General features: G+C 42.2%; 1 protein-coding gene across 3 annotated transcripts in view; it reads left to right on the forward strand.

Annotated features, from left to right (window-relative positions):
- The window catches only part of celsr2 (cadherin, EGF LAG seven-pass G-type receptor 2), a 58,169-nt gene extending 35,048 nt beyond the window's left edge, over positions 1 to 23,121 (forward strand). The window contains exons 6-34 of one of the 3 annotated variants that reach the window (XM_089009691.1): positions 4,389 to 4,546; positions 4,890 to 5,053; positions 5,302 to 5,427; positions 7,094 to 7,260; positions 8,030 to 8,209; positions 8,291 to 8,404; positions 10,331 to 10,487; positions 10,568 to 10,709; positions 10,788 to 10,908; positions 10,997 to 11,180; positions 11,989 to 12,090; positions 12,227 to 12,321; positions 12,486 to 12,695; positions 12,812 to 12,995; positions 14,085 to 14,403; positions 14,513 to 14,680; positions 14,777 to 14,900; positions 15,453 to 15,653; positions 16,439 to 16,613; positions 16,698 to 16,810; positions 16,888 to 16,967; positions 17,669 to 17,795; positions 17,891 to 18,001; positions 18,898 to 19,028; positions 19,103 to 19,191; positions 19,254 to 19,418; positions 20,317 to 20,475; positions 21,584 to 21,824; positions 22,774 to 23,121. In XM_089009691.1, coding sequence (XP_088865817.1) covers positions 4,389 to 4,546; positions 4,890 to 5,053; positions 5,302 to 5,427; positions 7,094 to 7,260; positions 8,030 to 8,209; positions 8,291 to 8,404; positions 10,331 to 10,487; positions 10,568 to 10,709; positions 10,788 to 10,908; positions 10,997 to 11,180; positions 11,989 to 12,090; positions 12,227 to 12,321; positions 12,486 to 12,695; positions 12,812 to 12,995; positions 14,085 to 14,403; positions 14,513 to 14,680; positions 14,777 to 14,900; positions 15,453 to 15,653; positions 16,439 to 16,613; positions 16,698 to 16,810; positions 16,888 to 16,967; positions 17,669 to 17,795; positions 17,891 to 18,001; positions 18,898 to 19,028; positions 19,103 to 19,191; positions 19,254 to 19,418; positions 20,317 to 20,475; positions 21,584 to 21,824; positions 22,774 to 22,798 — 4,332 coding nt within the window. In that variant the 3' untranslated portion in view covers positions 22,799 to 23,121. Of the gene's footprint in view, positions 1 to 4,388; positions 4,547 to 4,889; positions 5,054 to 5,301; positions 5,428 to 7,093; positions 7,261 to 8,029; positions 8,210 to 8,290; positions 8,405 to 10,330; positions 10,488 to 10,567; positions 10,710 to 10,787; positions 10,909 to 10,996; positions 11,181 to 11,988; positions 12,091 to 12,226; positions 12,322 to 12,485; positions 12,696 to 12,811; positions 12,996 to 14,084; positions 14,404 to 14,512; positions 14,686 to 14,776; positions 14,901 to 15,452; positions 15,654 to 16,438; positions 16,614 to 16,697; positions 16,811 to 16,887; positions 16,968 to 17,668; positions 17,796 to 17,890; positions 18,002 to 18,897; positions 19,029 to 19,102; positions 19,192 to 19,253; positions 19,419 to 20,316; positions 20,476 to 21,583; positions 21,825 to 22,773 lie in introns of those variants that run through there. The other 2 variants (XM_089009692.1, XM_089009693.1) reach the window with 2 other exon arrangements.
- Positions 23,122 to 25,678: the final 2,557 nt, after the last annotated feature.

The raw sequence follows: 25,678 nt of genomic DNA on the forward strand, positions 1-25,678 counted from the left end.
TCCCTGGGCCTTGACTTTGACACCATGGTTTAATTCATTTGACGAAAATGTGATACTTGTATCCATAAAGTGACCTTATCCCTTACCACTCCTTGACATCAATTCACTCAGTGTAAATAGACGGCGCGTTCAAATTGTGAATTTAGCAAAGTAAATCACCACTAAACTGAGCGAGAAAGCACAGATTAATTTTGAATCTAAGAAATCGTACTGGTGTTTTTTTTTTTAATACAAAAACAAGTCCGCGGTCACATAGTAGTAATTTCTAAAATTATTATTTAACTATTTGGCATTTGGATAATGTCAGGGCAGCGCTCCAAATAGATTTAAAAAAATCAATGTTCACTCATTTTGATTTTCACCTTTAGAAGACTGGCGACATGCAATCTTTGACACCATTCTGTTCATGCAAAATAGGAATCATTTCCCATTTTGTGTTATCATGAAGAAAAATGAAAATGGATCGCCTGACTTCTGTATAAACTAAACATGGCCCAATAGCTTCACCTCTGACCATCACTCCCTCACCCGGCAACTGGCTGAGGTATAATCTTGGCTCCTCCCACTGGAGATACCCCACGGTGACCCGTCCCTATCAGCAGGAGGTGGGGCCCGAGTTTGAGGGAGGGGTGCGTTTGAGATTGAAATGTGGCTTTCATGGTAGCAAGCGCTGTGGAGAATGGCAATGACCGCAGCCTTTGTTCGTGTTTCTGCCTCCTTTGGGTCCATGGGCAGTGAATGATGCGGCCCCGGGGAAGGTTCCTCACTCTGTGTTCTCGGGAGAGGAGGAGAGCAACGGAAGAAAAGCCACGAGAAGTATTGACTCTGGCCTTGAACGGCGACACTGCGCTTCAGGGGCTAGCTCTCTTGTTGCTATGGTTTTTCCAGTCAATCTTTGATCACATATGCGCGTGTGACTTCTCTCATGCTCCTTTTTCTCACCTCTTGTCCCCCAACCAACCACTCCCATTTTTTTATTGTCAAGAAACTCATATTCCCATAATCCTCCTGTCATGGACAGCCAGAGTTGAAGCAAATATATACATTCCAATCAGCGCTGACAGCATGGGCCATTGTGTGGCCGAATGTCATCTTGACAGTCAGTCATTATTGGCGAGTCAACAGCCGTGACTGATGACAGCAGAGGTCAGCGAGGGAGCGTCCAATCTGGAGCGCTGCCTGTTCCGGACCTTTCACAAGAGATGGGAGGTTGGGTGGGGGCAACACCATGGATGAAAAAAAAAACCAACAAAAAAGAGCATGTCAGATGATTTTGATCACAGCCCGATTCAAATGGCTTGTTTGCCTTTTTCATCATCGACAAATTTGTAACACACTGGCCTGCTGAAACAAAATAAAGAACCAGTTGACTTCAACAAGCTCAGAATAAATGCCTTTGACTTGAAAGGACTAAACGGATAAAGACATTTTGGAAGGGAAACACACTCACAAGCCATTAGCACAGTCCAATGACTTCTCACACAACAGATAATGTATCCTCTTTCCCAAATCGAATGATGCTTACTTTTGACTGACATTGTAAAAGTGGTATTGTTCAACAGTCACCGTATTCTTCTCATATCCGCCCAAAGTCAGCTGAAATAGGCATCAGTCCACAAGTGAACGAACACTCATGAGAACATTAAACAACCGCTTGAGAAACTGGATAGATGTGGTTGATTTCACACGTGAAAAACAAGTCTTTCATTAAAAGTGTTAATTTATCTGAAACAAGAAATGTCGGGCCATATATTATTACATACTGTATGTGGTTGTTGACGTCCCTATAAGCTTTCATTCCACAGAGAAGTGGCATCCAAAGCTAGCTAGGACATAGTTAGCTCGCTAGGAGCTAGCTAACTCGCTAGGAGCTAGTTCGCTAGCTAGCTAGCGAGTTAGCAGTGAGATAACTATGTCCTAGCTAGCTAGCTATGTCCTAATCCACTAAATGTGAAGAAAAGATGCCCGAGTTCATATATAGTCAGGAGAGGTAAATCATGCTGAATACCAAGGTGGATCATTGGGCACCTTTTTAACCCATGTGAAAAACACTTTATTGCTGGAGCTCCACATTTGAATCCAGCATACTTCTCAGTCTTTCTAAATCAGAAATGTCTCTTATTGTTTTCCATACGAATACCTTATAGACGTAAATCCATCCGCAAATCCAGTCTCAGAAGTCACAACACTCGGTCTAGAATGTGTTTTGCTTGTTTGTTTCACAAGTTTTATTGCTGTGCTTAGAAATCACCCTTTACTTAAATGTGATCTACAACTACCGTCACAAATAGCGGTACATCACAATTAAATTTCCATCCCCAATGATGCAAGAAAGAAAACAATAATGGGACACGCAGAGAGCCCTCTACGAGGTTATAATATTTTGGTTGCGGTATGTAGTGAAATCAAAGGGGAAATATTAAAAACAGCTTTGAATACAATGCCATGTGGTCTCCACCACTACAATACGTAGTACTTAATATACCACGGCCAAATAAGAGTCACCATCAAATAGTGAGATGATCGCTTGTATCCTAGAGAAACCACTGAGTGATGAAGTCAATCTATTTTGGTCAAATAAAGACAATTAAAACAAGACAATTACGTCCATTTATAAGCTGCCAGTACTGATCGAGTTCAAATCTGTTGGACGTCTCATCTCTGCGTATGAGATGGGCTAAATCTTGCTAAATCCTGTCTGACCAGCTGACAGCACAGCCTCACGGGATTTTAGGCGGGCTTGGTCATTTCTTTTCTCTATATTTGCAGCAGCAGGTTGAACTCACGCTTAGTGTTAAAATGAGCTTGGCGTGACCTCAGAGAAACTGCTCCGTTTGAGAAGAGTTCATGACCTTTATTGATAGGATCGTCATTCTCGGCCCCCGTAGAACACACCCCATGCCCCTCGCCCCACTTTTTTGTGTCCCCAACTCCGCCTCTCCACAATTGGAAGACGACCCTTTGTTGACAGGGATGATCTCCTGCTGCGGGTCGGCGGCCTTTTGTGCATGTGCGCGTGATCTCGCCATACGCTGCCGTTAGCTCTCGTATGAATTCTCCAAACGCACAACAGCAGCTGGGTTAAGCAGATTTTTGGGAGCAGTGCGAGAAGCTGAAACAGGCTCAAGGCAAAAGATCATTTGGCTGATCTTTCCCTGTTTCAAAGCTGCGCCGTCTAAGCTGCCTCCAAAGTTGTGTGGAGCTTTGCACTGGTTGGAATCGCTGCTGATTAAACAAATAATCTTTTCCACAATGTGGGAGAACAATGCAATATTTTCTCAACGCCACTGCTATTTAGGATCGCGTCATAACCCAAAATACTGCAGTGTCTTAAAATAGCCCTGTGAGTCTACTTGTGCATCCGTTCATACTTTCATCTGTCAATCTGACTAATTTCCCACTTAGTTGACTGACACAAAGTTTTGCATGAGTGAAGAACAAATCAGACAAGAGTCATAGATATTAGAAAGTGCCGTACACAATTCATGGGCTTAAAATAAACATTTAAAATATAATTTATTAATGTAGTTTGACTTGTACTGATGACTGTTCATATTGTTCGGCAATTTTGTGAACCTAAAAAGGTCACCAAATTATTTCAAATACCAAATAACAGGTCACTCAAACCTATTGTATGTATCTCAAAAAATCTTTCACGATTGAAATGAATGGAAATGCCATTAATCTGTTCTCGTCTAGTATTTTGGAACGTGCTTTTTAACAGGGAAAATAACTATTGCTAATTTCATATAAAGAAAACTGTAAGAAATTGAGCAATCAGTGCATTGTGTTGCCTACTATTGTAAATAACTTTGACTGACATGTTACTTTTATGCAGCCACAAACAACCTTCAAGTGACCTCATCACTGCAGTAATAATAGTGAAGGATAAAGAATATGTGCCTGTGATTATTGATATACTGTTGCTCAAAGCTAGAACGAGACTATTCATTAGCATGTCTATGGCATTTAATATTTACAGAATGTCAACATTTAAGGTAGGATCTAATGCTGAAGTTGTGTGGTCATTTTAACTCATTCGCTGCCATTCCCAAATTTATTTGTGAATTGAAAAGTGTGACGTGGAGCACCATTCCACTATTTCCAACCTTCAAGCTCACATAACTCCAAACCCATATAATTTAGGAATTATAGTCCTAAAATTTAATATTCTTTGGGTCCTGCAATTGGAGTGAAAATGACAAAAAAAAATTGCACTGGAGTGGATGTATTTTTGCACATAGCCTGGCAGTGAATGAGTTAAATGTTCCTTTTTTTTTTGGACATGAGGCATTGAAGTTTCAGGGCAAAAATGCATGTCAAGGAAATCAATCAAATGTTCTTCTAAAATATCTTGGTATTATTTTGTTTTTCTGTGTTATTCACAGCCCATTGTCAACCAGGCCGGCATGCCACAGGGTCCCTCCGACCAGAAGGTGGTCGTGGTGACAGTGGACAACTGCGACAATCCCGTGGCTCTGAGGTTTGGTCATGTGATTGGAAACTACACCTGCTCTGCACAGGGAAGCCAATCGGGGAGCAAAAAGTAAGAATAAATCAATCCCCCCAAAAATTCCTGCAGCGCTAGTGGAAATAAAGTTGTTGCATCGGCTTTTCTTATTCACGACTTTTATTATTCACTTCCATAATTTAGCACATGACTTTATCTGCAGTGTGCTCATTAGTAAACTCTTGAAATGAAGTTCCACATCTCCAGGGTGTTACATTTTTCCATGATGTTTAATACTTTGCTGGTTTTATCTGGAGGCACTAATAGCAACACTGTGCATTATTTCTGTTATGATTTTTGAATGCATTTCTCCTTTAATGAGTAAATATTGAGGCAGAACTACGATATATCAAATGTTAAATGTGTTCTGTGCAATCAGATCGCTGGACCTAACTGGCCCGTTGCTCCTCGGAGGAGTCCCTAAACTCCCGGAAGACTTTCCTGTCCGAAACCATCAATTCGTAGGCTGCATGAAGAATCTGCATGTGGACAAGCAACGCGTCGACATGGCTAGCTACATCGCTAACAACGGCACGCTGCCCGGTACGCGCCGACACCATTCGACATTCAAAAGCTGAGACGGATTTGCTTTGGTTCAGTTTGGTAGTCATTGTGAGCGTGAGAGCTGCCAAGGGAGAGAGAGCAAGTCCTGATTATAATGAGCACAGCAGGGAAGACGTATCAAGGAATAGCGTGCTAACTTCACTTTTATGCTACCGTGATGAACTAATGAAGTTGGAACACACCAGAAGTGATTATGAATCACTTTTATTTGATGCTTACCTTACCAGGATGTTCCGCCAAAAGACATTTCTGCAACAACAACCCGTGTCTGAACGGAGGAACCTGTGTCAACCTGTGGGGCTCCTTCAGCTGCAACTGCCCGCTCGGATTCGGAGGAAGAAATTGTGAAAGAGGTGAGGCAGGGAATGATGTTTAATGACATCTACAGTGAATTTCAGTGAAGCGTTGAACCAATGTGCAGAATCAGAGGCAACAATATCGCATGACATCACCTGAGTCGCAACTTAGACCAGCTTTTAGCTGGTCTGATGTGTAGCCTACTTTCTGGTACCATAATAATAATAATAATAATAATAATAATAATAATAATAATACATTCCATTTATTGTCATCTACGCAGGGGGCGTGTAAATAAAAACACCCTCGGTCCACCAGAACGGCCATCATTGCTCAGAGCAGTCTGCCCAATTCTCAAACACACAAAACTAGACTTTCTATGGCAGGAAATTGAAGATACCGTATTTTCCGTTGTATAAGGCGCACCCAAAAGCTTTCATTTTCTTCAAAAGATGGCCCTGCGCCTTACACGAAGGTGTGCCTTATACATATGTGAAGTAATATTGAGCCACAACAGGTCTCGCAACTCCTGTCAGCAGCCACCGACTCCATTTCCCCCTGTAGAAGAAGTAGTGTGTAACCCCAACCGCTACTTGCAACAGCGACATCCGTGCCATGGCACATGGAGTTGATGCTGCGCACCAGTCAAGCTGGCGCCATGCTGCTCCACAGCTCTGTAGTGTTATAATGTGGTGTGCCTTTTATTTGGAAAATGTTTAGATATTTACATTAGATTAAATTAGATTGGCCTGTATTAGTCTTGCAGTGGAGAAATGTACATTTCACAGCAGCAAAGTGATGAAAGGAAGAGTGAAGGAAAAGAAGAATTAAAAAACAAAATACAGGAGCTGCTGTCAAGGCAACCATTCTCGGCAACCGGCAACCATTCTCTCGAAGTCAAAAGAACAAAAAAAAAACAAATTAAAAAACAATATGACAACACAAACACACAGACAGTCATTCAATCTTAAGCACTTTCTGCACCTCTTTGTTGTATGAAGCAGTTCTAGATGAACGAGGAGAGGATCAAAGTGTCCTTTTCACCAGTGGATCAGGGAAGTCATGGTAAATGTTGAAAGCAAACACGAAGCTGTTGCATCCGTTGACGAAAAGAGATTGTCTCACATCTCCTGTCCCACGTAAATCCGCTTCAATTCTAAGCTGCGACCAGTTTATATATTGTATTTGGAAAAGCTTTTCTCATTCATTTAAGGTGCACCTTATAGTCCGGTGCGCCTTATATATGCAAACATTTTGAAAATACACTATTCATTGGGGGGGGGGGGGGCCTTGTACCCCAGTGCGCCTTATACACCGGAAAATATGTCACGTAGGGTATGAGCATCTTTCTATGTACAAACACTGGCAAAATATCTGAATTGGACAGTACATTTTTAAGTATAAATATATAGACGACTTTAAAAAAATGATATGTATCTGGATTATTTTGGTTTGTGCAACTAGTTGGTGAAAAAAACCACGGAATCAATTCAACATGCCATTTTATTTTTTTATTGTTACTTTTTTTTAGCTTCGTCAACATGCCACAAATGTGTGCTGTTTGAGTAGAATCCGAAATTTAAACCCCGGGACGCAAATGTCATCACCACTAGGGTGCTCTCCTTCCCTCAGACTTTCTGACATGACGACTGTTCAACCATCACATGTTGTTTGACATGTTGAGAAATTCCACCCAATATCAAGATGATGTGTTCTCTCCAGTGATGGCCAACCCGCAGCGTTTCCTTGGCAACAGCCTGTTGCAATGGAACAACCTCGCGACAGCGACATCCGTGCCATGGCACGTGGAGTTGATGCTGCGCACCCGTCAAGCCGGCGCCATGCTGCTCCACATCTCTTCCGGGCTGCGGCACAATCTCACGCTGCAGGTGAGATCGGTCTTGAATTGAAACACTTGAAAAATAAAGCAAAGTGTTCTCCTTTGCCGCCCGTTGCGTCAGATGCTAATTTTCTGCTCACGTGTTGCAATACGCAGAAATGTCATCATATTCCTCAGGGTCATAGAATTGTATACAATATTGGTGTTTTAATTAGGAGAGGGGTGGGGGTTGTATTACATAATAGCTGGAATGAGGTGAAAACCTTATCCATATAAAATATGGATGGATGGGTGGATGGAGGATGAATGGATGATGGATGGGGGAGGGATTGAAAGGTGCATGGATGGATGGGAGGATGGATGGATGGAGGGATGGGTGGAAGATGGATGGATGGATAGGAGGATGAAGGAATGGGTGATTGAGGGATGGATGGGTGGAGGATGGATGGATGGAAAGATTGATGGATGGGTGGAAATACGGGTGGATGGTTAAATGGAGGGATGGAGGATAGATCATGGATGGATGGATTTTGATGGGTGGTTGGTTGAATGGATGCATGTTATTGGTGAATGGTTGGATGGGTGTGTGTGTGGATGGATGGCTGGATGGATGGGTTGGGTTGATGGATGGATGGAAAGATGGTTGGTTGGATGGATGTACTCCTCTTCAAGTTGCCATTTCCTGCTCTCTACTAACTTTCCAAATGCTTTTACGCTTGTATTTAATATTCTGCTGCTCTGTGCATCATCTGATCATTGATTCACTCCTCTGCCTGCCTGCCGCCTCTGTCCTTTTTTTCACCTTTCTCCCTTTGCAGCTGCGCGGCGGGAGTGTGCTGATGGGCCTGCACAGGGGGGAGGACTCCACGCTGTCCCGAGTGGAGGAGGTTCTGGTAAACGACGGCGACTGGCATCATTTGCAACTGGATATCAGCAGTTTGGGTGGGCCGGCGGGCCATCATAAAGCTGTCCTGTCAGTTGACCATGGACTCTACCTGGTGAGAAAACACGGCATTATGTATTCAGGACGATTTTGTTGGTCAGGACTCCCGCAATGAATGTCTTCTTGTTTGTTCCAGGCCAGTATGCAGGTGGATGGGGAGTTGCAGGAGTCCAAGTTGAAGGCTGTGAGTGTTGGAGGTTTAATGATGCCTGATGGGAAAATTCGCCATGGCTTCCGTGGTTGCATACAAGTAAGACCCCTTTTTCAATGCGACACATATTTTAGATCAATTTTATATACCAATTACAACCATTACAACAGGGGTGTCATTTTTTGCCGCGGGCCACGTTGTAGTTATGGTTTCCTCTCGAGGGCCGTTATGAATTTGGGGAACCCATTAGAATGTTTAAATCCCTTCAAATATTACATATAGAGCACACAGCAAATTAATGAATAACTCGTTTTCAAATCTGAAGTCAAGAATAATGACTTTTATTGTGGTTGACATCCAAAAATATGAAATTTTGGCTCAGATTTTAGCAATCATCATGGAATTTAACATGTTTGATTTGCTTTCGCGGGCCCAAAAAAATGATGTGGTGGGCCGGATTTGGCCCGCGGGCCTTGACTTTGACACCTGTGCATTACAATGTCCTTTTCCTGCTACATGTCCCTCCTAAAGCACCTATGACGTATCAAAGCTCGGGCTTGGGTAATGTTGATATCTGGTGTGCCTCAGGGGTCAATGCTTCACCCTGAGATGTTTCTTACCTACATTAATATTATTGCAGATAATAGAAGATAGTTTTTTTTGTGTCATGAGCGATCTAATTTAGTTTGATTTAAATACAGTTTAAAGGACAACTGACTGGGGTCCTTTGCTTGGTCTGAAAACTTCGTGTTGATGGCGAAATTAGAAGGAAAACATAAATAACGCAATGGTGAATCATTGTTTGTTGCACCAAGACTACTATTTCATACGAGTTGACACAAATTCCCAGAAGACAAATTAGCCCATTTCCAACGGAGCTTGGGCGCCATCTTGTGCATTTTCTGGGACGCTACATTTCAGTCCAGATGCCTCAAAATGACATGGAATAACTTCTTTAATCGATTGCAAACATTTATGCTTTCCTCTTCAGAACTATTTGAATCATATTCATAACTGGATGAGTAACAAGAAAGCATCTGTAGCCATTGGTTTGATTCTAGAGCAAGGCACGACATACTGGTGTGACGTCACGAACAAGGGGGCGGGACCTTCTGAAACTGAAACTTTCTGAGGTCATTTTGAAGTAGTTTTGGGACACTTTAAGTCATTTTTATTGGTGTTTTTCATTCGACTAAAAATATCAACGTGCGTGTTTTGGGTATTTTAGATGCTATAAAACGTTTTTCTGATGTCAGTTAGGAAACAAAAAAATGGTGTCGGTTGTCCTTTAACTCACTCACTGTCAGACAATGTGCAAAAATGTGTCCACTACAGTGCCGTACAGAGTTTTGTCATTTTCACTCACCCACAAAATACCGAGTTTTAGAACTACATAAACATTCAATGCAGCGTAAAAAAAACCTTACATTCTCTTCTTTCATCAGAAAAAAAAGAGTTAATTCCTAAGTTATATGGGTCTGGAGTTATCTGAGCTTGAAATGGGGGGTGGCCGTACAAAGGGCAAATGGCACCCTCTCGTGGAAGGGAAAAATATTGCGAGAGGTATAACCAGTGCTTTATCGGCCAAAGAACAAAAAACAAACACCAATGGCAGTGAATGAGTTAAAAAATGGAATAAGGTAGATATGTAACTTTTTTTTTTGCGTGACGACAGAGAAGAATCTCATCTATCATTTGGTAGTGTCTTTGTATACATAAATATGTACAATAATTCATAAATAACAATATTTTATAAGTCTTGAGAGTCACTCCGGATGCTTAGAATTGCCTCCCCTACTGAATACAGTAAAGTCTCGTTATATCGATATCGGATATATCGATAGTCCCGGTTATATCGATACTATTTCTATGCACGCACGGAAAAAATTACATGCAAACAGGATCGGATATATCGATAGTCCCGGTTATATCGATATTTTTTCGGACTCCCTTGAATATCGATATAACGAGACTTTACTGTATGTTCCTTTTTTTGAAAGTAAAGATGACTTTGTCTCCGTGCAGGGTCTTCGGGTTGGTGGCGCTCTGAGTCTGAGTCAGGCCAGGAAGATCAACGTGGAGGTGGGCTGCAACGTGCCCGACCCCTGCAGCTCCAGCCCGTGTCCTTCCAACAGCTACTGCAGCGACGATTGGGACAGCTACTCCTGCACATGTCGTCCCGGTCAGCATCATTTTTTTAATGCAATATTTTTGAAACGATCCATTTATCGCATGACCTGCACACTGTATACTTATTTGTAGGTTACTACGGCACCAACTGCACGGACGCGTGCACGCTCAACCTGTGCGAGCATGAATCTACGTGTACTAGGAAGACCAGCACCTCTCGCGGTTACACATGTGATTGTCCGCACAACTACTTTGGCGATTACTGCGATAAAAAGTACATTCACCCCACATAAATTGGTCAATGAGCATGCCGTTTTTTTAATAGTATGTGACTATGCTTGTGTCCCCGCAGGACCGATCTGCCTTGTCCCCGAGGTTGGTGGGGTCACAAGACCTGCGGGCCGTGTCACTGCCCCATTGAGCGCGGCTTTGATTTGGACTGTAACAAAACCAGTGGAGAGTGTCGCTGCAAGGTAAGCGTGTCGTTGGTCACAATCACTCATTTAAAATACAAATGCACTGTTCAGGCTTTAAAGTGTTGATTTTTGTCCCCTTTTGTAGGACAATCACTACCGTCCGGAAGGTAGCAACACGTGCCTGCTGTGCGACTGCTACCCGGTGGGCTCCTTTTCCAGAACATGCGAGCGCGAGAGCGGTCAGTGCCAATGTAAATCAGGCGTGATCGGACGCCAGTGCAACCGCTGCGACAACCCTTTCGCTGAGGTTTCTTCTAACGGCTGTGAAGGTAACAACCATTATATTTTAGATAAGATAAGAAAGCCTTTAGCTCATTCACTGCCAGATGATGGGCGAAAATGTGTCCACTCCAGTGCCAGGGTTTTTGTCATTTTCCCTCAAATTGCACAACCCACAGAATATTGAGTTTTAGGACTACATAAACATTCAATGCAGCGTCACAAATCTTAGACTCTTGCCTTTCATCAAAAAAAAAGAGTTAATTCCTAAGTTATATGGGTCTGGAGTTATCTGAACTTGAAATGTGGACGGCTGTACGAAATACAATACAATACATATTGATTTATATAGCGCTTTAACAACAGCTGAAGCGGTAACAAAGCACTACCATGGACAAAAGGCAAATGCTGCCCCCTCGTGGAAGATTTATTTTTTGCCAGATGTCTGACCAGCGCTTCATCGGCATCCCCTGCAAGAAACACCAAAACCCAAACAAATTCAAGAATGGTGCTCCACATCATAAACCTTAGATTTTCTTCTTTCATCAAAAAAAAAAGTTAATTCCTAAATTGTATGGGTCTGGAGTTATCTGAGCTGGAAATGGGGGGCGGTTATACAAGAGGAAAATTCTGCCAACTCCTGGGAGAAAAAATATTGTCAGAGGTCTGACCAGTGCTTTATCGGCAAGAAAAGCCAAAATTTGGGAATGGTGCTCCACGTCACACTTTTCAATTCCCGAATACATTCGGGAATAGCAGTGAACGGGTTAATTGTCCCGTGAAATTGTGAAATTATTTCCATTGACAATGTTTTGCACACAATATCCCCGCTCCCCCACCCTCAATTTTCTGTGTCAGTCATCTATGACAGCTGCCCTCAGGCCATCCAGGCGGGAATCTGGTGGCCCCGGACTAAGTTTGGCCTCCCCGCAGCAGTCCCCTGCCCCAAGGGGACTTTGGGTAGGATATCTTTTCAGCTGATTACCATAAAATAATGGCAACGCATGAGGTCGCCCGGAGCCTTTTTTTAAAAAATCCGCAGTCGTCTATTTCTCAACAACGTGCGCCTCTGCTTCCTCCTCCTTTTCCATCGCAGGCACGGCCATTCGCCACTGTGATGAGCACAAGGGCTGGCTGCCTCCTAATCTCTTCAACTGCACGTCGGTCACCTTCAGCCAGCTGAGAACGCTGGTGGGTGGCTTCTTCTTCTTCTTCTTCTCTCTCCCTCTATATTTTTGATCCTGAAAGCAATTACCCAAGGGAAAAAAGTTTTATGTCACATAAGCCACCTTGTACTGTATGTGGTAAAAAAAACAAAAACACATTTTAATAGAGGTCTTCATGTCCCCTTTCAGTCCGAAAGGTTATCCCATAATGCTTCCCCGCTGGACCCGGCCCGTGTCCAACAGACAGCGGCCATGTTGGCCAATGCCACAATGCACACGGAGAAGTACTATGGCAGCGATGTGAAAGTGGCCTACGGACTTACTCAAAGGCTACTGCATCACGAGAGTAAGCAGCAGGGCTTCAACCTCACGGCCACGCAGGATGTCCGTTTCACCGAGGTACCAAACACCGGTTTCGCGCCGTTTCAGGCTTTTTCATCAAGTTGGGTCAAATGAGTTGGATTATGTCATCCGTGAGCGGGGTTATCGATCTCCTCTTGGCTTTTGCCTGGCAGAATCTGGTCCGCGTGGGCAGTGCCATCCTGTCTCCAGAAACGCGTCCGCACTGGGAGCTCATACAACACACGGAGGGCGGCACGGCATTGCTGCTGCGCCGCTACGAGGAATACGCCAAAACACTGGCGCAGAATATGAGGAAGACCTACCTCAGCCCCTTTACCTTCGTCACGCCAAATATTGGTGAGACTCATGCAAGAAATTAATGTTTATTTTTTTATAATATATGTAATTGTGATTTTTGTTTTGGTACCCCCAATATTGCCGTTGGAATTTAATGACATTTATTTATTTATTTATCTATCAATATAAATATGTATTACAGTAAAGTCTCGTTATATCGATATCGGATATATCGATAGTCCCGGTTATATCGATACTATTTCTATGCACGCACAGAGAAAATTACATACAAACAGGGTCGGATATATCGATAGTCCCGGTTATATCGATATTTTTTCGGACTCCCTTGAATATCGATATAACGAGACTTTACTGTATATTAAAACATATCTGATTTGTCATAGATAAATGATTTCGTTGATGTGAGGCTTGTGTCAAACTAAAGACAGATGAGCTAAGGATGAAAATGAAAGATAATTTTTCTACTTCCGTTGCGGTTGGTAACTGATGAAAACTTTGACATGTAGTCAGTAAATGGTAATAATAATAATAATAATAATAATAATAATAATAATAAATTTTATTTATAAGTGCCTTTCAAAACTCAAGGACACTTTGACATGCAGTCTTTTAAGCATTCAGTATGACAGTTTCACAAAATTTACCAAGCAACTCTGACGTAGACTTATTTCAGTAAATAATAATAATAATAATAATAATAATAATAATCATCATCATCATCATCATAATCATAAGAATAATAATACATTTTATTTATAAGTGCCTTTCAAAACTCAAGGACACATTACAGTCATACATCTGATGACTCTTCTGACTTATTTGTCTTTTCCGGTTTCATTTTATTGATTCTATTTATCTATTTATTTTTACTTATTTATTTGAAAGGCGCCTATAGATGAAATGTATTATTATGTATTATTATTATTATTATTATTATTATTATTATTATTTACGCATTTGTTGGTCTTCTCAGTGGTGGTGGGGTAGTGCTTTGGCGCACTCTAGTGGTTATTTGAATTTCCTAACAACTGAGAACAACCATTCATATTCTTGCAAAATAGAAATATTTGTTAGGTTTTTATTGATTCATTATTATTATTATTATTGAAATAATTGTGTCTTGTGCAGTCATCTCAGTGGACCGTCTGAAAAAGTTGAATTTCGCTGGGGCCAAACTCCCACGGTACCAATCCCTTCGGGGCCCCCGCCCCGCTGACCTGGAGACCACCGTCACTCTTCCCGACTCGGTCTTCCAGCTTCCCATGGACACCAAAGGCCACAGGAACCTGGACGTTTTTCCGGAATCCTTGCCGAGGAACCGCTCCGCCAATAGGAAGCGACGCCATCCCGACGACAACCAGCCAGACGCCGTCGCCAGCGTGATCATCTTCTACAGCCTGGCATCTCTTCTACCTCAGAGCTACGACCCTGATAAGAGAAGTCTCCGGTAATAATAGCTCGTATGTGCCCAGCAATTGGCTAGCATCATATCCATCACCACAGAACTCTATAAAATGTCCGAACTGACAGTATTTTCGCCCCCCCCCCCCACTTAGTGTACCAAAGCGTCCGGTCATCAACACCCCGGTGGTGAGCATCACCGTTCACGACAACGACAAGCTACTGCAGCACCCGCTTGACAAGCCCATCACCGTGCAGTTCCGCCTGGTCACCACCGAAGAGCGTTCCAAACCCATCTGCGTCTTCTGGAACCACACCATTCTGTTGAGTGCGCTCGCATGGGGGGGGGGGGGGATGAGGGGGAGTATGACGAGACTGTGTTGCTGACATTATCACGTTTGATGATTGTGTTATATCAGAGCTGGATCGGGCGGCTGGTCTTCAAAGGGATGTGAGGTGGTCTTTCGGAATAACACTCACATCAGCTGTCAGTGCTATCACATGACTAGCTTCGCTGTGCTCATGGACATCTCCAGGAGAGAGGTAACGACGCGAATGAGGTCATGAAGTCAGCCCCATTTTTTTGTGAGGTCATGAAGGGGGGGTGCCTTTGTAGACACACAGTAAATGCTGGAGGACATTGAACAGTTCTTCCTACACCGTGAGCCCAATGTCCAATAGCCCACAGTGACACCCCAAAATTAAATAAATAAATCAATGAATGAATACATAAAGGAAGGAATGAATGATGAAAGGAAAAAAGGAAGGAACGAATGATAAGTGAAGAAGTGGAAGGAAAGAACGATAGAAGGAAGGAGGGATGGAAGGAAGGAAGGAATGGAGAAATAAATAAATAAATAACTACACACACCTACATACATGCATACATACATACATACACACATACACACACACGCACACACACACACACACACACACACACACACACACACACACACACACACGCGCACACACACACACACATAAACACATCAATACATACATAAATTCCACTTGCACCAGCCCAAAGGCCACCACAATCCTATAATGTGAATATGATGGTAAAAAAGTCTATATGCATATTTTTTTAATCAGAACGGTGAGATCCTGCCCATTAAAATCCTCTCATGGAGCACCGTTGGAGTCACTTTGGGCTTCCTCTTCCTCACCGTCGTATTGCTCTTGTGCCTACGAGCCATGCAGTGCAACAAGACCAGCATCATGAACAACGGCGCCACTGCCCTCTTCCTCTCCGAGCTCGTCTTCATCCTCGGCATCAACCAGGCTGATAATCCAGTCAGTATTTGTTTTGCTACTTTTCAAAAGTCACCTGTACCTTTTGGCATTTGACTCACTCAGCGTGATTCAGACTTCATCTAAGTTTTATTCCCTGGTGCTTTCTACTATCTTTATTTCCTGTTTATGATTGTTGTCCATGTTAAGCGCTTTGTTATAACTTCAGCTGTTGTTCATCAAATGCTTAGAAAACTTATAACATCACTTATAACATAATGACATGTATTATTATTATTATTATTATTATTATTATTATTATTATTATTATTATTATTATTATTATTATTATTATTAGTAGTAGTAGTAGTAGTAGTAGTAGTAGCAATATTATTATTATTATTATTAGTATTATTGGTATGATGATGATGATGATGATGATTATTATTATTATTATTATTATTATTATTATTATTAAAACACTGCTGATTGTAGCATCAGCGTATTCGTCATGTGCTATTAACTCATTCACTGCCATTCACAAATTTATTCAAGAATTGAAAATATGACATAGAGCGCCATTCCCAAATTAGTTCGGGTTTTGTTTTTTTCTTGCTTGGGTGCTGATAAAGTGCTGGCCAGAACTATAGCAATGTTTTCCCTTCCACAAGGAGGCACCATTTCCCTTTTTTCCATTTTAGCGAATTTGTTCCAGCTACACCCGTTGTTAAAGCGCCATATAAATCAAAATGTATTGTATTGTATTGTATTGTATTGTATTGTACTTTATTCAATGAAGATTGCAGCTGGATTAAAAAAAAAACATTAAACTGCTTCTCCTACTGCAGTTTTTGTGCACGGTCATCGCCATCCTTCTGCACTTCTTCTACCTGTGCACGTTCTCGTGGCTTTTCCTGGAAGGTTTGCACGTCTACCGAATGCTCAGTGAAGTTCGAGACATCAACTATGGGCCTATGAGGTTCTACTATCTGATTGGCTGGGGAGTGCCTGCATTCATCACAGGTCCGAATCCTCAATATGATCCGAAATATTTTTTTGTGTGGCTATGGTTTCTCTTTGAGTGAAATGATCATGTTTGCTCGGCAGGTTTGGCAGTAGGGTTGGATCCCGAAGGTTATGGCAACCCCGACTTCTGCTGGCTATCCATGTATGACACCCTCATCTGGAGCTTTGCCGGTCCCATCGCCATGGTGGTGTCGGTGAGTCCTAATGGATTCTTTGATTTGAACCGTCCAGCACAAGAAGCATCAATACGGTTTTATTTTTGTACCTGCAGATGAACGTCTTCCTGTACATCCTGTCGTCCAAAGCATCTTGCGCAACGAGACGCCAAAACTTGGAGAAGGGACCTCAAGTGTGAGTGTCACACCGGTCTGTTGACCCAACCGTTGACCAAACACATTTTTATTGATAATCACAGTGTCTGAAACTCATGACAAAAAGTTAGCGGACACCACGGCAGGCAACTCCATAAAGTTGCCTGCCCGGCGTGAAGTTGCCTGCTCCATTTTTCACAACTTGAAACACCATAAGACGACTAATCGCTTAATTAATCGCTTGCTTAATTTATGGTAAATATCCTTTGCTGAAGATTTTGCTCCAGTTGTCGTTTGTCATTATGGTGCACAATGCAATGTTTACATTGCGTTGTCTGCTAAAAGCCACGTGACTCCTCTTTCTAAGCGCCTTTCAAAACTTTCAAGTACACTTTACAGTCACGGTATAGTCCGAAGCACGAAACAGGCTTCTGATTGCCAAACGAACGTTCGTTTGGCAATTTGCATACTCGGCACGGCAGCCAATCATAAACCTGTTTCGTGCTTCGGACTATACAGTGACTGTAAAGTGTACTTGGGAGTTTTGAAAGGTGCTTAGAAAGAGGAGTCCGCGTGGCTTATAGCAATTTGCTTGTAGCTTTTCCTTTATTGAATAAAGCAAACGATTGTTTTGGAAAACAATCTTTTTTTTTTCCTTGAATAAGTTGTCGGCCACCCGGGCCAAGGCGTTCACGAAAGTTGTACTATTTCAAACACTGATAATCATTTTGTTTCGCTCAGGTCGGGCGTGAAGACCGCTGGTGCTGTCCTCTTCCTGGTCTCGGTCACTTGCTTCTTGGCTTTGCTCTCCGTCAACAGCGATATGATCATCTTCCATTACCTGTTTGCTGGCTTCAACTGTGTGCAGGTGTGCCTTTTTACGCTAATGTGACCATTTATTGTCATTGATGTGGTGTTACTGTTGTTATGTTCTTCAACATTGCCTTTGTCGTCATCATCCAGGGTCCTTTTATCTTCTTCTTTCGCATCGTGTTCAATAAAGAGGCAAGGAATGCCATCAAGTACTGCTGTGGACACAAACATCCTGATCACCTGCTTAAATCCAAATCATCTGTAAGTCACTCTCAACACTATCTCACCCAGTTACACCCAAGGGGCATTCCTGGCAACACGTCAAAGGAGCCAAAATTTTGTCGATAATTTCCCACTGCACTGCAGTTGGTTAGAAACATGAATTGGTGCGATCAACCAGCAGCACAAACAGAAGCCCCATTAGATATAAATAGCCCTGCGCCGAGCGCCTAATGCGTATGTGGAACTGCCGCGGCTTGGAATTGAAGCGGATTTACTGCACGTGGGATAGGAGATGTGAGACAATCTCTTTTTGTCAACACACTACAGCTTCGTGTTTGCTTTCAACATGTAGCTTGTGGCAGAGGTGCGCATTTCACCATGATGTCCCTGATCCACTGGTGAAAAGGACGCTTGATCCTCTCCTTTTTCATATAGAACAGCTTCAGATGACAAAGGGCGCAGAAAGTGCTTAAGATTGAATGACTGACTGTGTCTTTTGCGTTGGATTGGATTGGATTTAGGAGGAAGATGAAAGGAATGAAAGAAGTAGAAAAACAAAATCCATGAGCTGCTGGAAAGGCAGCGTTGTGTCACATTTTTTGTTACTTTGTTTTTTTTTGTTGTTGTTTTGACTTCAAGATGGCGCTACGAAAGTGGCTGCCTTTACAGCAGCTCCTTTTTTCTACTTCTTTCTTTCCTTTCCTCTCACTTTCATCATTTTCCTGCTGTGAGATGTAAATTTCTTCACTGCGAGACTAATAAAGGCTAATCCAATGCAAAAGACAGACCAAACAAATATTTTTCGGCCCATGTGGTCATATGTGGTCTGCGATTGTGAAAATTCCACTTCAAAAACCCCCCAAAACCAATACAAAGGCATCAAATAACACGACAGGACTGCAGAACGCTAAAAGCTAGCATCTCTGCTATTCCAGGGCTACAACTGCAACACCAACTACATGGACGGCAAGTTGTATCATCTTCCCTTTGGTGAATCCAGCCTATCTTTGAACGGCACCGTGCAGAGCATCAAGAGTCAGCACAGCTACGTACCTTTTGTCCTTCGGTGAGGACCAAAGGGCGGACATTAAAAGATGACGGTAGACAAGCGCTTTTATTTCAAGCTGTCGTCTTTTTCAGGGACGACAGCCTGAGCACCAGTCAAGCGCGGATCGCCCTCAACGACCACACGTCGCTCTTCCATGAAACCAACGAGCAGGAGAATGAAGGTAAACGGAACCGCTCGGTGCTCTTTTCCCCACACGGTCGTCTCACTGTCGCTTGTGTGCAGACCGTGACAGCGATTCAGACAGCGATCTGTCCCTGGAGGACGACCAAAGCGGCTCGTACGCTTCTACGCATTCCTCTGACAGTGAGGACGAAGACGGTCCACTTCCTCCTGAGGAATGCTGGGAAAACTTGGCATCCAATGGAGCTAAACGGCCTCCAGCAAACGGTACCATCAATGTTTTTCTAGGTTGCTGTCAGAGATGTTCGGTCGGACACTTTGAATGATTGTCTGATTGTCTTTTACTGCTGGCAGGGTACGTAGCGATTCATGACCGACGCCCAACTTCTGCAGCCATCTGCCAAGCTATTTATTGAGAGTATATGCAAATTAAAGTAATACATTAGTAAAACATAGCTTCTTGATATGAATACAACACCCGTGTACGTCCTAAGCACCATCAACAATAGAACAATAGAACGTAGAGATTTTAATTGGTTGTCCTTTCCATGAACTGATTGTAACCTGGCTCATGACCTCTTCCTGTGAAGGAGTTTACTAAGTCGTAAATTAGTCCAAGGCCAGATCTCCTACATCAGGGGTGTCAAAGTCATTTTTTGCCGCGGGCCACATTGTAGTTATGGTTTCCTCTCGAGGGCCGTTATGAATTTGGGGAACCCATTAGAATGTTTAAATCCCTTCAAATATTACATATAGAGTACACAGCAAATTAATGAATAACTCGTTTTCAAATCTGAAGTCAAGAATAATGACTTTTATTGTGGTTGACATGCAAAAATATGAAATTTTGGCTCAGATTTTAGCAATCATCATGGAATTTAACAAGTTTGATTTGCTTTCGCGGGCCGAAAAAAATGATGTGGCGGGCCGGATTTGGCCCGCGGGCCTTGACTTTGACACCCGTGTCCTACATGAAGATGACAGTTTAACAGGCTGTGTCTGTTCACCTCAGATTGACCCCAGATTTTCTGTGCTTCCATTGTGGGCCTTCTAAGCATTAAACCTTTAAATATGATCACTTCTACTTCTATTCTCTATCGGTTGCAAATCAGCTCTCAAATGTCTCCCTGCCGAAAAAAAAACAAGTTTTATGTTTTATGTGCAGACAGTCGACTACTCTGGCCAGCAGCGGTGAATGATGCAGGAGATCTTCAAGATGCTGACAAGATCAAGATGAATTTGGAGGCATCAGACGAGCGCATCCACGACATGGTGACCGTACTGCTGCCCTCCATGCCCAACCTGCACGCCCACCCGCACAAAGGTAAATGACCGAAATGGTTTTAGGCATACATTAACCCCCCTACACACATCGTTTTTGCTTCTTTCTTCATGAATGCTTGTTTTTTTTTTTTTTTTGGGATGTCATAAATTGATTCATCTCGAATGAAAGATTTTTGAATGTTGAGGGAACTTAAGTTTCACTAAAGTTGCTATGGAGTGACGTTAGAAACCTTACACTCTCTTCTTTCATCAGAAAAAAGAGTTAATTCCTAAATTGTATGGGTCTGGAGTTATATGAGCTTAAATGGAGGCGGCTGTACAAAATACAATGCAATAATAATAATAGTAATAATAAAAATGATAGTACATTTCATTTTAAGCACCTTTAAAGTACACTTTACAGTCAGACAAGCATAGGCACTATAATAAATAAAATACAATCGCGAATAGAATACAATAAATAAAATACAGTTATAAATAGAAACAAGCGAAAGAGCTACACAGAAATAGGTGGGTTTTGAGATGGGATTTGAAGGTGGGAAGAGAATCCATGTTATAAATGTTGGGAGGAAGTGAGTTCCAGAGTTTGGGGGCAGAGCAGCTGAAAGCCCTGTCCCCCATCGTGCTGAGACGGGGAGGAGGGGCACACAGAGGTGGAGGGAGGAACGAGAGGGAATAGAAATTTGAAGAAGGTCAGATAGGTATGGAGGGGCAAGGTTATGGATAGCTTTAAATGTCTAAAGAAGAATTTTAAAGTTGATTCTATACTTGACCGGGAGTCAGTGGAGCTCTTGGAGGACGGGGGTGATGTGGTGAAAGGAGGTTCTGGTGATGATCCGGGCTGAAGAATTCTGGATATGTACAATACATAAATATTAGATTTATATTGCACTTTAACAGCAGCTCAAGCTGTAACAAAGCACTAACATGGACAAAAGGCAAATGCTGCTCCCTCATGGAAGGGAAAAAAATTGCCAGAGGTCTGACCAGACCTTTCTTGGCACCCCCCGCAAGAAAAACCAAAAACCGAAAACAATTCAGAAATGGCGCTCTATGTCACACTTTTCAATTTCAGAATAAATTGGGAAATGGCAGGGAAGGAGTTCAATTGCAGGTGTTACATTGAGTGCTCATTGTGCGGCACACAGGCATCTTAAAGAAGAAGCAGCTCTCCCCGATCATGGAAAGGAACGGATTCAACCGCATCCACAACCAACTGTGTGACGGCGCTGCGGGCTCGGCCTCCCCTCGTGGCTCCGCCTCCCCTCACGGCTCGGCGTCTAGCGAGCAAATGGCCACAATGGCAAAAGCCAGCCTGCCTGAGCAGTTGAACGGCGTCGCCGTCAGCATCAAAGCGGGAACGGTGGACGGTGACTCGTCAGGATCAGAGTGAGTACTTGTATCACAAGTACGTATTACAGCAGTATTTGAAATAGCGTCTGCCTGGTGGTCCGGAGCGTATAACTTTCAAAACGGCTCGGGCCGGATGGCGGACAACTTCTTAAAAAAAAAACAAAAAAAAGTGTTTTTTTTCTTCAAATCAAACGTTTGTTTTATTCAATAAAGCAAAAGCCACAAAGAAAACGCTACAAGCCACGTGGACTCCTCTTTCTCAGCGGCTTTCAAAACTCTAAAGTACACTTTTCAGTCAGGGTGTAGTCCGAAGCACGAAACAGGCTTCTGATTGGCTGCCATGCCGAGTTTGCAAATTGCCAAACCAACGTTCGTTTGGCAATGCCGAGTATGCAAATTGCAAAACAAATGTTTGTTTGGCAATTTGCACGGACTATACCGTGACTGTAAAGTGTACTTGAGAGTTTTGAAAGGTGCTTAGAAAGTGGAGTCCATGTCGTTTATAGCAATTTGCTTGTAGCTTTTGCTTTATTGAATTGCCAAATTCAATAAATTGCCAAATGAACGTTCGTTTGGCAATTTGCATACTCGGCACCGGCAGCCAATCAGAAGCCTGCTTCGGACTACACCTTGACTGAAAAGTGTACTAATCCTCATTAAAACTGATCAAGAGCGTTTGATTTCTTCTTTATTCATCCGTTCTCACCACCTCTGTATGTGCTTCATTGTTCCTTGTCTTCTTTTATTTACAGTAAAGTCTCGTTATATCGATATTCAAGGGAGTCCGAAAAAATATCGATATAACCGGGACTATCGATATATCCGACCCTGTTTGCATGTAATTTTCTTCGTGCGTGCATAGAAATAGTATCGATATAACCGGGACTATCGATATATCCGATATCGATATAACGAGACTTTACTGTATTTTGTTTTTGAGTTGCTGCCTTTATCCACTGTTTTTTTTCTTCTCCTTTTCTCCCAGCAGTCACTGCAACACCGCCATGTGAGCCCGCGGACCGAGGGGTGCGTCTTTGCAGGTCATAGGACCTCCTTCGTCGTCGCTGGGACTTCCCCTTTAAAAATACTGGACTGTAATTTCCGGTGTATAAGGCGCACCGGAGTATAAGGCGCACTCACAACGAATGACGTATTTTCAAAAATTTTCCATGTACTGTATACTGTATATTTTGTTTTTCTACTTTCATTCCTTTCATCACTTTGCTGCTGTGAAATGTACATTTCTCCACTGCGAGACTAATAAAGGCAAATCCAATCCAACGCACACCGGACTATAAAGCGCACCTTCAATAAAAAAATCCAAATACAGTGATCCCTCGCTACTTCGCGGTTCATTTATCGCAGCATCAGTGATTTTTTTTCAGGGGAAAAAAACTTTTTTTTTTTTTATGGGATGCAAATGTGCAAACAAACAAAGTAAAAGAAACAACACTGCAAACAAAGCAGAATAAAATGAAACACTCTGGCTTTGAACAGCTCATGGAGCATTTTACTTTTTTAAAGAAATCGGGCCATGTCGGTTTATAAAAAAAAAAAAGAGTGCGAACAACAACGATCAGATGTTCTTCTTTCGGAGAAACACTCCTTCAGTAGAAAAAGACGCTACAGCGCAGCGGAGTCAGGACGAATAGGCGCAGCAGCAAAATATTGTTTTACAACACGGTTCTTTCAAGGACAACCGACGTCACTTTTTTGTTTTTTAACTGACATCAGAAAAACGTTTTATAGCATCTAAAGTACCCAAAACACGCAGTATGATATTTTTAGTGAAATGCAAGACACCAATAAAAATGACTTAGTGTCCAAAATCTGCAAAAAAATTGAGCATTTTCAGAAAGTCCTGCCCCCAGTTCGTGATGTCACGCCAAGACGTCTTGCATTGCTGGAGAATCCAAACAATGGCTTCGGATTCGGAGAATATGCTTTCTTGTTACACATGCAGTGATGAATATGACTCAAATAGCTCTGAAGAGGAAAGCATACATGTTTGCAATCGATTAAAGAATTTATTCTGTGCCATTTTGAGGCAACTTTGGGGAAATGTCTCACCCAAAAAGAGGCACAAAATGGTGACCGCCTGTGGCCACCTCCGTTTCCACAGGCTGATAAATTCCTTATTCCCTCTTCTGGCGGCTTTTGGGTGCAACACGGTTCTCAGACCAAACATGTACAGCAAAATACATTGACGTGATGGAAGGACTGCTACAATGTGTCTTTTTTTTCGGTCAGGGGGTGGTCCTTTAGTGACGTCACGTACGGACTCGTCACCAACTCAAAAACAAGACTTCCTGAATATTCAGAGCGAGTCTTAAAATGTAAAATATAGCTATATGCGGTGGAATCTTATTAAAATACGCTCAGTAGAAGTCATTTGAAGCCATTTTACAAATTATGGACACAACTTGTCCGGAGATGTCGGATGTCCTTTAAACTATTAAAAAAGAGGTTTTATTTTTTGTTTCATTCTGCAGTATGTACATTGCAAAAAAAGCTGACTACATTGTACTTCCCAGCTTTCACCTATCGCAGGCTATTTTTGGAACGTATCTCCCGCAATAAACGAGGGTTCACTGTATCGTATATAAATATATATATTTTCCAAATATAAGGCACACCACATAAGAAGCTACAGGGGGAAATGGAGTCGGTGGCTACTGACAGTAGTTGTGCGACCTGTTGTGGCTCAATATGACTTCACATATAAGGCGCACCGGCGTATAAAGCGCAGGGTCATCTTTTGAAGAAAATCAAAGGCTTATACATCAGAAAATACAGTACTTAAAAAAAGGATTCTGAAGTATGGTGTGTGTGTGTGTGTGTGTGTGTGTGTGTGTGTGTGTGTGCGTGTGCGTGTGCGTGTGTGTGTGCGTGTGTGCGTTTGCCAAAGCTCAGGCATGAGCACCGTGACACAACTTAAGTATCTCACTTCAAATAGATTTGTGGCATACTTGATTTTTTTTTAAATGCACTTTTGGTTTCATTTGCTGCCCTAATTTTCTTTATGTTTTAAAATGTGTACATTATTTTTAAAGGTGTACGTCTGTCGAATAATGAAGTCGTCATGCCTATGTGTGTATGTTTGTAAAGGCTCGCAAACATTCAGGGAACGTTCAGCTAAAATGAATTGTTGACATTGGACTGCGCTAAGTTGATGTCTGGGTAGCATCAACAATCAAAGTGAAGGTCAATTTTTTCAGCCGATTGTTCTTGGGGCACACATTTGCTTGTTTGTGTTTGTACACCTAAAAAAGAAAGGGAAAAAAAAGACTTTTTATACTATTTTCCTTATTTTGGAAATTGAGAAGAGCATTTTTTTTGGATGGACTTAATGCTCTTGTTTTTTGTTTTTCATCCAAGGGGAAGGACACATTTCCATCCATGAATTAACGCCTTTGTTTTTCTTAGATTAGCTGTGGCACATTTTTTTTGTAAGATAATTCAAATTGATGAATATTGCCATTTCATCTCTTTTTACTGTTCTGTACATTGTGGCCTGTATATGAAAGTAAATATGTATACTGATTTGAGGGATGTCGCCCTCGGAATCTACAATTTGCCATGTTGACCAACTGTGGACTTTAAATGACAACCGACACTTTTTTTTTTCCTGACACCAGAAAAACGTTTTATAGCATCTAAAATACCCAAAACATGCAGTCTGATATTTTTAGTCAAATGCAAAACACTAATAAAAATGACTTAAAGTGTCCCAAAACTGCCACAAAATGGACTCGAAACTGGGGATATTCAGAAAGTCCCGCCCCCTTGTTCGTGATGTCATACCAGGATACGCCTTCACAAACTGCCTTGCTCCAGAATCAAAACAATGGTTTCAGAGAGTTCAGATTCGGAGAAGATGCTTTCTTGTT

This window comes from Hippocampus bargibanti, linkage group LG12 (genome assembly GCF_051943395.1).
Source record: "Hippocampus bargibanti isolate YZ-2025 linkage group LG12, ASM5194339v1, whole genome shotgun sequence".
Lineage (NCBI taxonomy): Eukaryota > Metazoa > Chordata > Actinopteri > Syngnathiformes > Syngnathidae > Hippocampus > Hippocampus bargibanti.